The 18,137-nt window shown below is 35.2% G+C and overlaps 1 protein-coding gene across 1 annotated transcript in view; it reads right to left on the bottom strand.

The window, feature by feature from the left end:
- LOC150095978 (importin subunit alpha-1-like) overlaps nucleotides 1-18,137 on the bottom strand; it is a 134,023-nt gene that overhangs the window by 109,304 nt on the left and 6,582 nt on the right. The window contains exon 2 of the mRNA XM_090409380.1: nucleotides 10,050-10,130. Coding sequence (XP_090265506.1) covers nucleotides 10,050-10,121 — 72 coding nt within the window. The 5' untranslated portion in view covers nucleotides 10,122-10,130. The remainder of the gene's footprint in view (nucleotides 1-10,049; nucleotides 10,131-18,137) is intronic.

The raw sequence follows: 18,137 nt of genomic DNA, 5'->3' as shown, positions 1-18,137 counted from the left end.
CAACTCGTAGTAAACGTGGAGTAAGCTCCAGATCACTTTCCTTAGTATTTTCCATAATGTAAAGCACATCTCCTAGAGGAGATGTATGATAAAGAAGCCTTTGGCTCTCTATTTCAGTAATACATGATGGTTTATTTATTTTCAGTTACAATCTAGAAATTATTGAACAAAGAATAAAAAAAAAAAAAAAAAACCTAAACCATACTATACTGACATCGGAGGTCACAGTATCTCTTAGATACAATTCACTGTCAAATATCACAAACCTTTACATAACGTGTTAAACCAAACTGAAAGCAAGTAAAACAGCAAAATATCATATTAATGCATAGCCACTCATGACCTCCAAGCTATATACTGAATTGTGAAAGAAGTTTAAATTTAACATTTTGCATGTATCTGTCAAATCAGCTGCGAACTCTGCAGGGTTAAAGGAGCGTTAATCACAACTCTTGCCGCATATATCAAGGGATTGCCGCAATTAATTTCGGCGCATTAAGCAAGAGATACCTGTACAAAAAAATTCTTTGTAGATCTAGAATCCCATGAAAAAACAGATCAAGTTAAATTGACAAAAGAGTTTTCTACAGTTATTCAGTCGATAATCAACTAATTTTCTTCAAGATTTACGCAGTTCAGGCAATTTGCAGATACATCAAAATTTATTTTGCACCCGAACACAACATCAACACAATTTGGAGATTTTCGAGTGGCTGAATGTGGAAGATATAGAAATGAAACTAATCGATTTTCAATCTAGTTCTATATGGAAACAAAAGTTTGTTGATTTGAGAAATGACTTGGAAATAATGAAAAATGATCGATTATTGGGCGCAATTAAGAAGAATGCAGAAGAGAAATATTGAGAACTTGGAATGCCATTCCTGAAACCTTTTGTTGTTTAAAAAAACTAGTGATGGCTATATTATCAATTTTCTCCTCTACATATGCTTGCGAGTCATTATTTTTCGAAATGAATTTTATAAAAGATAGTTTAAGAAAAAGCATTTGGTACCTAATGTACAACAGCAAAAATCTCATTAATAAATTGATATTGATTTGTATATGACAATGTGTATGTCAAATTATGAGTTCATTTTTATGAAATTCTATGTTAATTTTTAAACTTGTCTCAATAAAATTCTGCAATTAATTTTGTATTAATTAATGTTAATTAATTAGTTGCTGACATGCCAGGCACGTCAGCAACTCTATTTGTAAACTTTTGGCACGCGGACATAAAAAGGTTGCCCACCACCACTGCTCTAGACTGCGAAAACTTCAACTATTTCTTCATAATTCAACATTCCAGAGAGTATTAACTACCTTGGTCAATCACCTGTGGATCTTTTCCAATACCTCCTTATTCTTTTGGAAACCAGTTGACAAAATCTGTGCACAGCAGTCCACCACCTCTAATCACAGGCTTTATAAAGTGGAACCAGAATCTAATTACTTCTAGAAGTTTGTATCCTTCACATCGTTGCATTATTCTCACAGTTTTGGCAATAGCATCCTCTAAATTTTAGAATCCTATCCATGATTCACTCCTAGATCTCTCATTTCCTCCACCTTCAACAATATATCTCCACTGTAAAAAAATACAAAGAATATTTTTCCAGATTTTAAAACCTTTATGCTTTGCAACAGTGAAGTGGCATCTCCACTCCCATGCACATTCACTCAGTCTGTTCAAGTCTTCTTGTAAGGTGACAAGAATCTGCTCTATTCCTCATATTTCTTCCAAACTTTGCATCATCTGCAAACAACTAAATATCCCCATTCAAATCTTCCCCAATATCATTACCACACTGCTTAGAAAGAAATCAATAGACAATATAGTGTGAGGAACAAACAGTCATGGTGCCCACCTTAAGTTATAGGACCTCCTTTTGCTGCAATAACTGCAGCAATCCAACAGGGAATACTTTCCATAAGTGTACAATCCACCTTGCAATCAATGGGAAATTTTGGACCATTCTTCACGGAGACATGTAATAAGGTCCTAAAGTGTTGTGGATCAGATGTCCCTTGACCTCACCATGACAATCCAATTCATTCCAAGGATGGTCATTAGATGATTGGTTGGTTGGATTATAGTTTATTTGGCACAAAAACTACAAAAGGTCATACTGTGCCATACTAAAAGGTTACAAACATTATCATTTACAGAAAATTGTTAACAATATGTTTGATCATAAAGGAGCATCTCTAGGTAAACAGAACTGTTGCAGAGGGCACAGCAACACACGATGTCAGAGGTTATTACAGTAGTGCAAAAATAGTTAACAATATAAGTTAATACATAATATATGAAACACTAAGCCAAGGAATGCTGTATCTACATATATGTAAATTTATAACAGATGCCTTTATAGCAGCACAAAAATAGGCAAAAAGGGATTATTATACAATATGCATGGATGAAAATTAAATTTAGCAATGCAGTAGAAACAGAATTTAGGATACATATAAACGGAATTACTAGAAAGTACACAAATGGGTAAGATGTCCTACAGCACTACATGATTATTAGAAAAAAAATAATAAAAAAAAAAAATAAAGTAGTAAATAAGATGCATACACAAAATGTATGTTAAATGATGCAGTATCTACATATAAACAAAATTACTGCAGAGGTTTCATCAGTATATAAATAGATACCTATAGGTTAACATATGTATATACAAAACAAGTCAAGGAAAGCAGCGTCTACATCTAGTAAAATTACACCAAACATTATTATACTAATACTTAAAGAGTCAGAAAGGAATTATTATACAGCTTTGATGCATAAAATTTAAGTTTAGCATTATGGTATTTAGATATTAACAAAATTACAGCAGGGTGATACAAATATACAAGATCAAGGCCCATGGTAATACATAATTAGTCAGATTTAACCTAATGAATAATACATAGGTATAAAAGTTAAGTTAAGCAAAAAAAAAAAAAAAAGTATTTACATATAAACAAATTTATGGTCAAATGTGTTTGTACAAATTAATTCTTTCTAAAAAATTAAAAACATCATGCAATTTGCCTGAGTGTATATGGCTTGGTTAGATAAGTGAAAATTTCATTTCTCTCTCGCATAAATTTTTGACAATCTACCAGAATATGATAAATAGCGAGATGTGTGTTGCATTTTTTTTTCATTGACCTATGCGGAGCCTAGCAAGGACAACCTCCTTCCTTCTCTTTGTGCATTGACTAGAATGCCAATGTTTAATTTCAGGTTTAATGTTATATAACTTGTTTGTTGATGTTTCTTGCCATGTTAACTCCTACTGAGCAATTAGCTTTGATCTTATAAGTTGTCTGTATATGGAACTGTCAAATAATATGTGGAGAAGGTATGGGCTGATTTAGCAGCTGCATCTGCCGCCTCATTTCCTTCGATTCCGATGTGGCTGGGAATCCAGCAGAACTGAACATCGAAATTAAGGATTTTCATTTTGTGAAGCAGGTGTAGCACTTCATAAAGTACTGGATGAGGATTATACATAGGAGAGGAGATAGCATGTAAAGAGCTCAATGAGTCTGTATAAATTATACACTTTTGGTAGCAGTTTTCTTTTATATGCACAAGTGCAAGCTGAATGGCATGTAACTCTGCTGTATAATTACTGCAGTCTGGTGGGATCTGATTTGAGATAATGTCAAGAAACACAGCAGCACAGCCAACAGAGGTGTTAGTTCTTGAACCATCAGTATAGATGGGTAAGAAATCAGCGTGTGCTGCTCTGTGTGCATTAAATAATTGCAGGTAAACGGATGAGGTATAAGATTTCTGTAGCTGACAAAGTGAGAGGTTGCAGGATGGTGTGCAAACCTGCCATGGAGGAATGCTGTTTAGTATAGCTAATGTTGTCAACATTTATACTAACAGCTTGCACAGTTTCTTTAATACGCATACCAAAAGGATGTATAGCAGTTTGATGTGTGTGATATTGAGCTTCCCAATGCAGAGAGAAGATACTATTCCATGTAGGGTGATCTGGGAGAGATTTTATTTTTAGGCCGTAATTAAGAGACAACTGTTTCCGTCAAAGTGATAGAGCTGGTTCATTTGCTTCTACATAGAGACTTGGAGTGAGTGAGGTGCGAAAGGCACCAGTAGCTATCCGTATACCCTGATGATGGATGGAATCCAACCATCGTAGGTTACTCTGTCTTGCCGAACCATAGACTTGGGACCCATAATCCAGCTTTGAACGTATATGTGCACGATAAAGATGGAGCAATGAAGCTTGATCAGTACCCCACCCAGTAGAGGATAGAGTGCGAAGGAGGTTCAAAGTTCTTTTGCACTTTTCTCTTAGTTGACGAACGTGTGCGAGAAATGTGAGTTTTCTGTCAAAAATGAGCCCCAAGAACTTGGTTTCTGTAGTTACTGGAATAACAGCAGGACCCCATTCTTAGTTCAGGATCTGAGACTCCAATATCATAAAACCAAAAAACATTTAAATTGACCAGACAAATTAACCCTCTCATGCACAAGTCCACTGTGGTGGACAGCTACTAGTGGTTTACTTCACAGCTCCATGAGACATGTTTTGTAACCTCTGATGCATGCAGTTCACTCTAGTGGGTTTCCTCTGCATAGTGGTGTTACCTAGTGGCTAAGAATGTGACTTCCACAGTCGTAAATTGCTTTTTTTAATTTGTACTGTGTATACTTAACCCTCTCATGCGGAAATTCATGCATGACAGGGTTAAGTATAGCTTATGTTACAAAAGCATATATAATAAAATAAAATAAAAAAGAATCGACACACTGTTGCAACTGTGTCATCATCCAAACCACTTCAGTAAATAATTACCATAGTCTTGCAACTTTACTGAGGAAACAATTAGAACCATATCAACAGTTTCAAAATCATTTAACAGATTCTTAAAACAGTTCATGAGACCGAAAGCTATTGAAGATACCTAGTTAAACTGGAAGACAAAGTTTTTTTCAACTTGATAGATATGGGAGAACTACTTTCACACTATATTTCAAATGATTTCTTTCTTTAATATGAAAGAATGATTTGGATATTTTTTCTACAGTTTCATAGGATTAATATTTCTCCCTTTCCAATACTGGAATCAAGAAAGAGACAATTCTTTCTCCTAGAGAGCAGGATGTCCATTAACCCTGCAGAGGTTGCGGTCGAAAAAATTGCAGCGTAGGTTGCATGTATCTGAGAGATACATTCATTACTAGTATGTGCTAAAATGCAATAAAACTTTGCAAACATAATACACGATGGTTTATTTTCAGTCACAATCTAGAAATTATTGAACAAAGAAAAAAAAACAACTAAATCAATACTATACTGACATCGGAGTTCGCAGTATCTCTCAGATACAATTTACTATCAAATATCATTTTCACATTTGACCATTATTCTCATCATCGGACTCAAGTAACAAAATCGCTGAATTTCTTCAACATCTGATGGATTATCGAATCGATATATTTTTCCAGCCATTTTCAACAGTAACTAATAATTAAAAAAAAAAAAAAAAAACTAAACTAATACTATACTGACATCAGAGGTCGCAGTATCTCTCAGACACAATTTACTATGAAATATCACACACGTGTAAAACCAAAACCGACCGCATAAACAGTGTTGAATATCACTCTTAATATATCGCAGCTATTCATGACCTCCAAGCTATACACTGGATATGTGTAAGAACATTTATATTAAACAATTTGTTTGTATCTATCAGATCAGATGCACCCTCCGCAGGGTTAATATTCTTTTTACTTAAGTGCATGCTAAAATACAGTAGAGAAACTTCTGCTTCAGTCCACAATTATTATACACTGGCATTTGTCCGAAATGCCTCTCTGCAGCCCTGTTTCCATGTTCTTTAGCATACGCAATCAGCTTGTATGCAATATTGTAACAATGCCGGCGTTTTTCAGCCCACAATTTGCCAAAAAATTTAGAGAAAATTTAACGGCAGAAATTTATCACCGTTCACAACTGCGACAACAATTGGAAAGTTTAAAAGAACAGGACACAGCTGTGATCGTCGATGACAGCACATGCGCATCCACTGAACTCTACGCCAGTGTTTCTCAAAGTGTGGTACGCATACCCCGGGGGTACATGAAAGGTCTTCAGGGGGTCCGTGGCAATTTTCGGCTATGCATCATTAACGCATGGAATAAAATTTAATGTATCTGTGAAGTTCGAGATCGTAAAACGTTCCTATTGTATCACTGAATAAGGTACAAAGACATCTGCAGGCTGTGTAATATGTTTCTCAACAAACAGTGCAATTAGAGACAACTGGGATAAAAATGGCATTATCTAATGGCTCACATGTCCCCTCCCACATAAAATGCTGTATAGTAGACTCAAGCAAAACCATATGTTGCACCAGCAGAATATGGTTTTGTTTGAGTGAACGTGTTAAAACTAAGAAATATATAGTCAATGTGTTTCAGATTTTATATAAGGAATTCAATTGAAGAGAATTAGCATTTCAACTCAAACGTCGGCTTGTCTTTGTCATTTAGTAGACCATGCTACGTTATGTAGCACGATCTTTTGCTTTGTTACTGCACCAATCATATGAACAAGATGTCCGAAGTTTGAGAACCACTGCTCTACGTAACTGAAATGCTCTCACACAGACCGCAAGGAAGCAATAAAGAAATCGCATAACTCGGAACAGAGAAAATTTCCAGAAATGAAAATAATAAAAAACCAAGTATCGGCATATAAGACGCACCCTGTTTTTCAGACCTATTTTCAAAGGAAAAAAGTGCATGTTATACGCCGGCAACTATGGTATTTACAAAATTCCCATTCCCTTATGGCTGGAAGATGGCCTTTAATAGCAGGGTAACCTGTAGCATTTATAAGAAATGCTCACCATTTTCAGTTAGTCCATTACCATTATAATCTATATTTCACAAAAACAGTTTATCAAGGAGTCAGATACAATTCACTAAGGAGTGAAAGTGAGAGAACATGTTAGCTGATTCATAATGAACTGCTTTTAAATTAGAACTTGTGCATCTTTGATGGAAGACAACCGATTCAGAATCAGAATATTTTCATTCCGGAGAAGATCTGCATAAGAAAGTTCAGTTTAGACTTGAGCAGAATCTTAGCTCTCTCATCTGAGGATGACCCTTTATAGTATTTCCTATTAATAAGGCAGTTCCCATCATAATGATATTTCTAAGTTTGTTAGAATATGCTATAATAAACCTATTTGGATGTTTAATATCCACAATCTTACAGTTTATGTGTGTGTGGGAGGGAGGCTTATTTTTTCCCCAAAACTATATAATTCAGCTGATGTGCTAGGCCTAGTCCTTTTCTTTGCTGATTAGTATAAAAGTAATTTTTCTACTAAATTCGAGAAATAGTCATGATATACTGAAATCCAGGACAAAGATTTCACTTATGTTGAACATAATCAGAATGTAAATTATCAGGAAACAAAAGCTTAAATCCAGAAGACAGTGCACACAAAAAAGCATCAGAAATCAAGAGTCAAATAGACTATGGCAGACTCAAAAAATCTAAACCTTTCTCAGAGGTTGTTCCACTGAAGTTAGCCAGCTAGCATGCTGGTAGAATACAGAGAAAATGCAAGAAAACCGAACTGTAAAATTAAACAAATGGAAAAATCTACTAACAAGGTGGTAAAATGTTTCGGAGGCTATGAAAAAAAAAAATAAATAAATAAATAAAGGAAAGCTTAGAAATGGATGAGAGAGTACTGAAAAACAAAAGATGACAGAAGCAATATAAACCTAGAAGGAATGATGGATATCTAGAGATAATGAAATTTTATTAAATGAGAAACAATAACACTACAGTGGTGGAAAATAATACAGGAATGCAATCAAACATATGTATTAATACTTCAAGGACAAAATGAAATCAAATGTGGAAATGTGGAAAGTAGCTGGAGTGGAGTAGATAGACCAAAAACACTCTTATACTGAGGCATAATAAACTTTAGTAGTTTAACAGCCTGGTTACATGATTAAGAGAATTCCAATGCTCTCAAATCTGGAATTGAAATTCCAGATTGAGAGCAAGCTGAGTTTGGATCAAACAGGATCAGATTTTTTTTTTTTTACTTCGACACAAACACGAGATATGTCATCAACAATAACAGTCAAAACTTATTTCTTGTGTCTTTTCTCCATGTGAATTTGTGTGCAGCTCTATGTCGGAAAATAGTATTACTAATGACTGATGCATGTCATGAACAGAGATCCAGCAGTTACTTACTGTTATTAGTTTTGCTCTTTTCACAAAAAATTTCTCCACATCTGATATTTCCTGTTTAGATAAAAAAAAGGGCCAATCAGCTGCCTTCCTAACGAATCAAAAAATTCGCCTACTTCTTAGAACCTTTAGTGTCCAATCTCTCATTTTGAAATTTACTTCCATTTAAGTTTATCTTCATATTTAGTGAAATTATAGTTACTCCTTCCTTTTTCTGATCATTACTGTCCAAATATAATACTGCACAGTTATTTTTAACAGAACTTCAACTGTTAGTTCATCTCAAAAACACCAATTATGTTGACAAGGTACTTCCAATTCCTGAGTCAGCTATATTATTTTCTGTTGATACTTATATAAATGATACTATCTTCAATTACACAAATGGAGTTTGTTCCAGTAGTCGACTTGAATATTAAGGATGTATACATGTTCATTATCTATATAGATCACATGATGAAAGAACATGGCATTAAACATGATATCAAAGGCAGAAATATTCAGTTTGGCTCTTTACTTTATGCACATGTTTTATTCCTAATAAATCCAGTACATATGCAGGATGCCTTCACTAAATGAATAACTGGGATACCAAATTTGATCTGAAAAACTGGAAATAAAAACACCATGAAAAACATCAACTGCATTCTCGATTAAAGAACCTACAGAACAAATGAAACATCAGTTTAGTCCCAATTTTCAGTGAAGGTGAGAAATTATATATGGAAACACCAGAATAAGCAAGAATTATTCCGAACACTAAACTAGTAATATTCAAACAAAATTCAGTTTATAGATCTGAAAAATTATTACTCTCCATAAGATAAACAGATGGTATCAGCAGCAGCATGACATTAGATAAGACATTTGACAATGATTAGACATTCTTGAATGATAACAGAAATAATCTTTGCTCTGGAAAGAAAACCCACAAAAAAAAAAGAAAGATATAAGTGGAATGAAACAGTTAGGTCTCTTAAAAGACCAAATTATAAGATATGAACAAATTTCCACACTTGACAACTCAGATTAATCTGGAACAGAATTGTTGATAGGAATATAGTAATGTTTTTTTTTAAAAACAGAACTTTAATATTATAGTACCTGTATATCTCTTAAGATGTCAAGAACTGATGACCCTTTGTGGATGGCCAATATTCTGTCATCGATATTCAATCATTGTCATTTCAAGGGTATCCACAAGCAAACTGCTTTCCACTCTAGCAAATGCCCATTTATGTTCAAAATGGCAAACCACTGAACCTCACCCAGCAAATGATAATCCAAACATTTTATCAATTTTTACAAAATTCAATGCGCATTATCTGGGAATCAACTACTCTCCCAAGTTCTGCAATTTCTAAACACTATGAAATGCAATATGGTAAGAACATACATGATTTTCAATGATAAAGAAATCAAGTAATATAATTAGAAGCAACTGTGATACACACTTATCTAGACCACCATCACCATGTCAAAACACCAATCACCATATAAATAGAGTTTACAAGATTTTTTTTTAACCCTCTGTGATCAAAACTCTCAATAACAATTATTCCCATATTTTTCTATAAGCAATAGAAAGATGGCGAAACAGCTTTCCCAAAAAGAAATAAAGCAAAGAATAAAAGCAGAAAGTATTTTGCAACCTATAGACTGGTTACCCTGCTTTTAGACGTGTAGATGTTTGCAGTTCACTCACGAATTACACAAATAATTTCTGCACATTTCAGATATAAGAAATGTTTATCAACTATTTATATATAAAATAATAAATCATACCTCCTGATCTCTTCCTTTGTTTTTGAAGTGTTTCAGTCTGTTACTCTCTTGGGATGGCATGGTGTTCAACATAGGATAGACCTGCATAAAGAAAAAGTTTCTTTAGTATATGCTATAAATCAGATCAATTTTGTAAAGTACCTTTCCTCGTGATAATCTAAACATACATTCAAGTCTGCTTTAGGGACCACCTCAAAAGTGCATCAGTTCAAATTAATTTGAGGCTATATACAGTAACACAAATGACATGCTAATTAATCAATGTTAACTGTCAACTTAAAATATACTAAATTTAATCAAGTATAAATTTCCAGTTTAAGCAGCAATTTATGCCAAAACATAAGTGTTTCTAAAATGATAGTAAATGTAACAGTTATGTAAAAAGATGGCTCTCTAAAACCCAGGTTCAAAATTCAAGACTGTCAGTGAAGCTGCCAGCACGTAGAGAGAGGAAGTAAAGTTGACTGTTTTGACAGGCACGAATGACTTAAAAAGGCAAGAAATATGCAATGAGAGCAGATGTGAAAGAGTGGCTGGAAGAATAAAAAAATACAGATTTATGCATCTGCTGCCATGGTATCATTGGAATGAACTGAGAAGGGCCATGACTACAAATCAAAAGATTGTGCAGTTTATAGATGTCCAGAGTGAATTCAGTGGATAAAAGAAGCCTTCTGTGTGTTTAATGGACAGCATTTCAACAGGTCTGGAATTAGAGGTTCATTGTTCAGTGAGGGTGAAAGTGCAAAATCAGGTAAAGTAGGTTTTGGGGGGGGGGGATGCACGTGACACCTGGGACAAATGAATGAGAGCACAAAAATGATCATGCATTGCCATGTGCAGGTTTTTTCTTTTTATTAATGCAAATGGGTTGGCAATTACAATACACCAAAGAGATTGTAGGTCCAAAGATATCTTTAAATGCATGTATCCAAATTCCAAAATAATCAGAAATAAAGAGGAAGAGCTTTTGCCATTTGTCAGTTCGACTTAGACAAAAATCACTGGCAGTGAGACTTGGTTGATGGAAGATAATATAAGGACAGAAAGTAAGGGATATTGTATTTTCAGGGAGAACATAAAGGGAGGTGGGATAATGCCGATTTTGTTCTACCAACGAAACAAAATATACTGTTAACTGCTGCTGAAGACCAGAGGCTGCACAGAAAGATGTGGATGCCATACCTCAGAAGATTAGCACAATGAGTGCAGGCTGAACAATTATTACAAACACTTCAACTATGGAATGGAATGGAGAGAGATAGAGAGAGAGAGAAAGGAACATATGACAAGATGAAGGTTATTTAAGGGATAACTATCTGAAGAGGAATATGAGAGAGAACTCAAAGGATGGGTTTGAGAATGCTGGATCAGATGTATCCATAACCAAAGTAGTCACAATGCTTCCAATTGGCGAGGTGACCATGCAGCCTCATCATGGAAGGTTGATACACATGGAGTTTTCAGTTAAACTATATGTAGAAGTACAAAGCTAGAATCTTAGAGAAGGTACCATGCATAAGTTAAAAGGAAATTTTTCAACAGTGCATGTAAAATGGTCATAGGAGCAGTATCAACCTGTATACTCCATGTGCGAGTTAGCATCTTAAAGTAAGATGCTGCAAAAAACATTGCGGAAGGAATATAAAGAAAAGTGACCATGTCCACAAGCAAGAAATGTCACTATCATGAAATGAGAAAATTATCAGATATGAGAAAATTAGACTAAGCAGGCCAAAGGAAACTATAATTTTTATTTTTTTTTGCTATATAGTAAGAGAAAGAATGATTATAAAAGGATAACTTTAATCACTGCTAATGAAGTCGCAGAAGTAAAAGAAATACTTGACTTACTAAGTCAGAGCTTCCCAAACTGTGTGTTGCGACATGTTAGTGTGTCGGTTGCAGCGTGAAGGTGTGTTGCACGAACATAAAGTGTTAAACAAAATAATCGCTGAAAATTTTCACAGCAGACTCCATTTCACAAAGTACCTGTACGACTTTTAGTTAGCGCCATCAAAATTATATATACAAACTATCTTTTAATTATTTTTAACCTTTAAGAATATTTCATATCAATATATTTCGATAAATAATGGAGAATAAATGCAGCCAAATTCATCCCTGTGGTTTTATAACGTAGAAGTCGCTCAATTCTTATTATCATATTATTATCTCTCAACCAATAAAAATAAAACGCACCACTTATTCATACAAATGCTATTATTGATATTTATTCTAACTGCAACGTGAATAAACGAAGAGCTGGTGCTTGTATTTTATGTTTAGTTACTGTTAAAGCTTTACAATAAATTTGCACAGTTTTATTCATCAAATTGGTGTTGAATTACCCGTAAAATGGATATGTTTCTAATTAATAAAAGAAAAGCTGAAGGTGACACTTGTGATAAACAAAATGTATAGACTATAGAGGAAACTACGCAAGAATCAACTGTTGAACGGTCTGCATTAATACGGACCATGTGACCCATCAGACTGAATTACTGTGCCGTGAAATTATGTTTATGTAAAAAGTGTGCCAACATGAAAAGTTTGGAAAACACTGTACTAAGTGATCATTTTGCAAGGATGTATCATCCAGGTGGAGATACTGCATCTGCCGACATGACAGAATTGTGGTAAACAAACTAGAAGTACTCGACATACTAATGGAAATATCAAATATGAACAGGGATCAAAGGATATATCAATGTGAATAGAGCAGTGGGATTAGATGGCCTGTGTTAGTAAAATGCACAAGAGAAATCAATGTCTTTGACCAAGATGTTTGATTTGTCTCTGTTACAGCAAGATTCTGCAGGAGATGAAAGAGGGCAAGATAGTTCGTTACATAAAGGAAGCTCAAGCAGAAGTAGCAAATTACAAAACCAGCAGTATCCCAAGAGTATTGTTTAGGGTACTTGAAAAGAGTTGATTAAAAGGTAGAAGTTAGAAATGGGTGGAGAGAAAGGCAATACTCTATGGTGAGCAGCATGGCTTTATGAACAGTAAGTTCTTAGTAATTTACTCATTATATAACAGTGACAGCTGAACTAGATAAGGGAAAAATGGCTACACCATGATGCTGTTAGACTTTACATAAGTACTGACAATATTACAAAAAAAAAAAAAAACTATTACATAAATTGCAGCAAATGAGAATATATAGTGCTGCTAGTTTAAAAGTCTGAGATTGATAATGAAGATGTAGGGCATTCGTGGGAGCTGTGGAAGAGTACTGTCAAACACAGAAAGCTGGAAGCACATGAGATTATGGAAAAAGTTTACAGCCTGGTGAACTATCCTCAAAAAGCTTTGGAATCCTGAATTTCAAAAATTTGCTTAAGCCTAACCTGCCTCCTCTGATGAACTGTCCAATTAATAAAGCATCATATTTCAAGCTTATTTTACTGGTGTACACAGAACTATATATAGAAATCGTTATAATTGGTACATTGTCTTACTTCACCATAACAGAGTAAAATTACTGTATTTGCCGGCGTATAGGACGCACCCCCTTTTTTGTACATTATAACTATATTATAATGAATTTACAGTATTTCAAATATAAAGTAATAAGTAGGTCTACTTTCAACAAATACTTAATCTAACTAGGAAAGAGTGCCCACTTTTTAATCATCAAAACCCAGAAAATCATCTCCAGAGCTAAATGAAGAGACACTCGAAACCTCTTCTCAATCAGAATCTGAGTCCTCATACAACAAATTGTCCTCTGTACCATCCAGTGCATTACTAATTTCACACTTCTTAAATGATTTAACCACTGTCTCAGTTTTCACAGCATCCCATGAAGCTTTGACCCACTCACAAACTTGCGAAATGCTAGGCCTCTTCCCTCTCCCTGATGGCGTAACCTCAAAATCTGAAGACTGCATCGAGCTGTTCCACTTCTCCTTCATAAATCTCTTAAATGGTTTATTAATACAGATATCTAAAGGTTGAAGCTGACTAGTTAGACTTCCTGGAATTGCAGCTAACTGAGTTTTCAATTCCTTGAGTTTATTTGTAACATCATCTGTTCCGTGAGAACAAAACTGATGGCAGGCTTCCTCAACAGTCCACCAGGGTGCCTAAACCAAATTTTATCTATCCATAATTTCATTCCTCCTCTATCCATCCAGCTTTTTGCATGAACATGTACAAACACTCCTTTGAGCAGTTTTTTTTTTTTAGGTAGCGTCTTCCTTTTAAAAATCAATAGTGGCAGCAATTTTGTCCCATTAGCACAGCAGGATAAAACAACAGTGTAGCGAGTTTTTACATACCCCAAAGTTTTAATAATAACACTTTTAGTGCCCTTGGAATATACAGTTTTGTTTGAGAGCACATCAGAAGTCAGTGGAACATCATCCATGTTTCCTATTTGCGCAAGTTCAAAATTTTCTCGTTTCCTTGCATTAACGATGAATCGATGAAATTCAATCATTTTTTCTTCATATTCAGCTGGCATCTTTTGTGATATTTTTGTTTTAGTCCGCATACATAGCGGTTTCTCTTCATGAATCTTGAACACCATGATGCTGATCCAGTAAAGTTGGCGATCCCTGTTAGTGGCTATCGCTTTCGCTTGATGAATAATCATTTTTGTAGACACTGAAAGTCCCGCTTTTCTGTGATCTAAAATCCAAGTATTCAGTTCTGCCTCAAGTTCTGCCCATTTTGCAGTTCCACTTCGTAGGTTATGTTTACTGTGAGTTGCTTTTTTTTTAAATCCTCTTCCTGATTCTGCCAAGTTCTTATCATTTTCTCAGTTGGGGGTGGTGCGAAATGCTTCTCTGCAGCCCTGTTTCCATGTTCTTTAGGATACGCAATCAGCTTGTATGCAATATTGTAACAATGCCGACGTTTTTCTGTCATAATTTGCCAAGAAATTAGAGAAAATTTAATGGCAGAAATTTATCACCATTCACAACTGCGACAACAATTGGAAAGTTTAAATCAGGGGTTCCCAACCTTTTTGTTTCCTAGAGCACATTCTAAAATACTGGTAGGGTGACGGGCACCATCTATTTTTTTGGAATTGCAATACTACTGTTGCACAACAAACACAATTATCTGTAAAATTAACGAAGAAATATGTTTCCTCCCAGTCAGTGTTAAAATTATAGGTTTGTTGTCTTTTACTTGATTCACTCATTTTAGGATTAAAAATAAAATATTTCAAAAAGTACAAGACACCGTTAAAACAATGAGCATGACTAGCAACAGATAAAGAACAACTTCGAATGCGCGTCTACTTTACATTGTATGCATTTAATACTCGTCATGTGTCATTAATGCATGCGTCATATAGCATGCCATGAATTGTTGCGTGATGTGCACATGATTATTTCAAACTATACGGCACACGGTTAAACAGTGGTGGGCACACACAAATTGGTCGACGGGCACCATGGTGTCCAATGGCATAGGGTTGGGAATGCCTGGTTTAAATGAACAGGACACAGCTGTGATCATCGATGACAGCGCATGCGCTTCCACTGATCTCTAACGTCAGTGTTTCTCAAAGTGTGGTATGCATACCCCTGGGGGGGGGGGGGGTACGTGAAAGGTCTTCAGGGGGTCCGTGGCAATTTTCGGCTATGCATCCATTAACGCATAGAATAAAATTCAATGTATCCGTGAATTTAGAGATCGTAAAACGTTCCTATTGTATCACTGAATAAGGTACAGAGACATCTGCAGGTTGTGCAATATGTTTCTCAACAATTAGAGACAACTGGGATAAAAAAAATGCTATATGACTCAAGCAAAACTATGTGTTGCCAGTGCACCATATGGTTTTGTTTGAGTGAACATGTTAAAATGAAGAAATATATAGTGAATGGGTTTCAGATATTATATAAGGAATTCCGTTGAAGAGAATTAGCATTTCAACTCAACTGTCGGCTTGTCTTTGTCATTTAGTAGCACGATCTTTTTGTTAATACCGCACCAATCATATGAACACTGATGTCTGAAGTTTGAAAAACACTGCTCTCGCACAGACCCCAAGGAAGCAATAAAGAAATTGCATAACTCGGAACAGAGAAAATTTCAAGAAATGAAAATCGGCATATAAGACGCACCCTGTTTTTCCGACACCTATTTTCAAAGGAAAAAAGTGCGTCTTATATGCCGGCAAATACGGTAATTAAATATAACAAAACATATATTTTAGCATCCAGGCATAGTAGCTGTCAACATATCCTTATGGTTCATGTAGTGATTCCCAACTTAACCTATTCGACTTACGATGGGATTGTCAGAACAAAAGTCTGTCACAGGTGGAGGAGCAATTATATTTTGAAGGAGAGCTGGTTAATAAAAGCCACATGGTGTTGGAAGAATGATGAAGATTAACCTGGAATTCTGGTGGGGTTGATGAACAATCTGACTGTTTACTGTTGGAGAAGGATTTAGGTTTAATTAAGTTAGAGAAGTCTGAATTGGAGACACTGAAATCCAAGAAAGTCTTGCCATTATACTAATGAGACAATATATTGATATTTTCAGAGACAATCAAATAGGTGAGTGAAATCATTGGAGTCAGGACAACAGTATTAGTGAAGCAGCAAAGTGAGGTAAGATCTCAAGCCAAACAGTTCATATAAAGTGAATTTCAGGTCTGATAACCTTTGTATTGGGATATCAGACTTGAAAAAATACACCTTATGAAAAGCGCCATGAAAGTCATCATAAGGGAAGTTGAGGTGAGATGCTCCCACAGAGGATGCTAGTTGTCATTTATTTCCTGCAATCCAGATTTTCATCATAAACGAGGCTAAGGATTGGGGGATAAGGGTGGATAGTGAAGTTCAGAAAGCATATCACAGAAGCTAGCAAAATAGCTTGAATGATTATTTTGATGGTTTTTAGATATAGAGAGGTTATTATCCCTCCTTAGAAGGCTATGATACAGCTACATTTTGACTAACAACCATGATGTGGTAAAAGGTTTGTGAGATGTTCCCCTTCATGAGGAGAAAGTAGAGATATGTGGGTTGTAAATGTGTAAGTGGTTAATAAAGGTGTGAGTACTACACACACATTTTTTTTTTCTTGGAGAATGGTAAATGACTGAAATGGATTTCCAGAAATAGCTGCAAGTGGTCTAACAGCAAAGAGTTTTTAAGGAGATAGACAGGTATTGTGTGAATAAGGATTAACAGGGCCTGCAGCAGCCTTCCATCTCAATGGGGATGTCTGTAATAAAGAAAAATTTTATCTTTCTAATGTATACTCTTGGCCTATGCCAAAATACACATCAGGTTATCTTTCTGTTATTTATATACAGGGTGGCCATAATTAAAAAATAGGTGTATAGAGTCCTGTAGCAAAAAGTATACTGGACAAAATTCAACCAAACTTGGTGTAAGTATACTCTAGAACAGCACTTAAACTTTTTCCACTCGCAGCCCCTTTTCACCCAAGAAATTTTTAAGCGACCCTGGGTATATAAAATAGGTATACAAATCAAACATTTACTGAAAATAAATCATAAAGAAATTTATTTTAAAACAATTCACAATTCTTTGGTATACAAATAATTTTACGATTTACATAAAGAATTACAAACAATAGCATCGAATCTGAGTTAATTTTTGGTCATTGCGCATTCAGAAGCCTTTAACTATTGCCAAATTTTTCGCAAACCCCACATTCAGTTATGCGATCCACAGTTTAAGAAGATCTGCTCTAAAACATGGCGGGGGGGGGTTGATTTAAAGAAGATAAAAAATAGTAAAAATTCTGCCACCAGGGGCACTGAGCTATAAGCATGTTCTTCAGGATTAATTAAAACAGTAATGACTAAAACAAACAACAAATCAATTTTAGTGTTCAAATAACTTAGATGTGATAAATTAAAGATGCCAAGAAATTGTATTCTCGGTTTAATCCTTTATCCAAGTGTAAACAAACAAAGTTTGCACCTGAAGTAACTTCAGGACTGGGCAACTCATATAAAGAGGCTAATGACTTCACATCACATCACTTGCCTTAGTATCCCGCCTAGAGTTTCACTACACAAGTGAAGTCTCCAAAAACTCAGGCAATCCCCCCCCCCCCCCCGATCACTCTAAACTC

The sequence above is a fragment of the Typopeltis vanoorti genome, chromosome 19, assembly GCF_054136105.1.
Source record: "Typopeltis vanoorti isolate ZY-2024b chromosome 19, IOZ_Tvanoo_1.0, whole genome shotgun sequence".
In the NCBI taxonomy this organism is placed as follows: Eukaryota; Metazoa; Arthropoda; class Arachnida; order Uropygi; family Thelyphonidae; genus Typopeltis; species Typopeltis vanoorti.
Note: the sequence above shows the minus strand (reverse complement) of the source record. Positions and strands in the feature narration are given on the sequence as shown.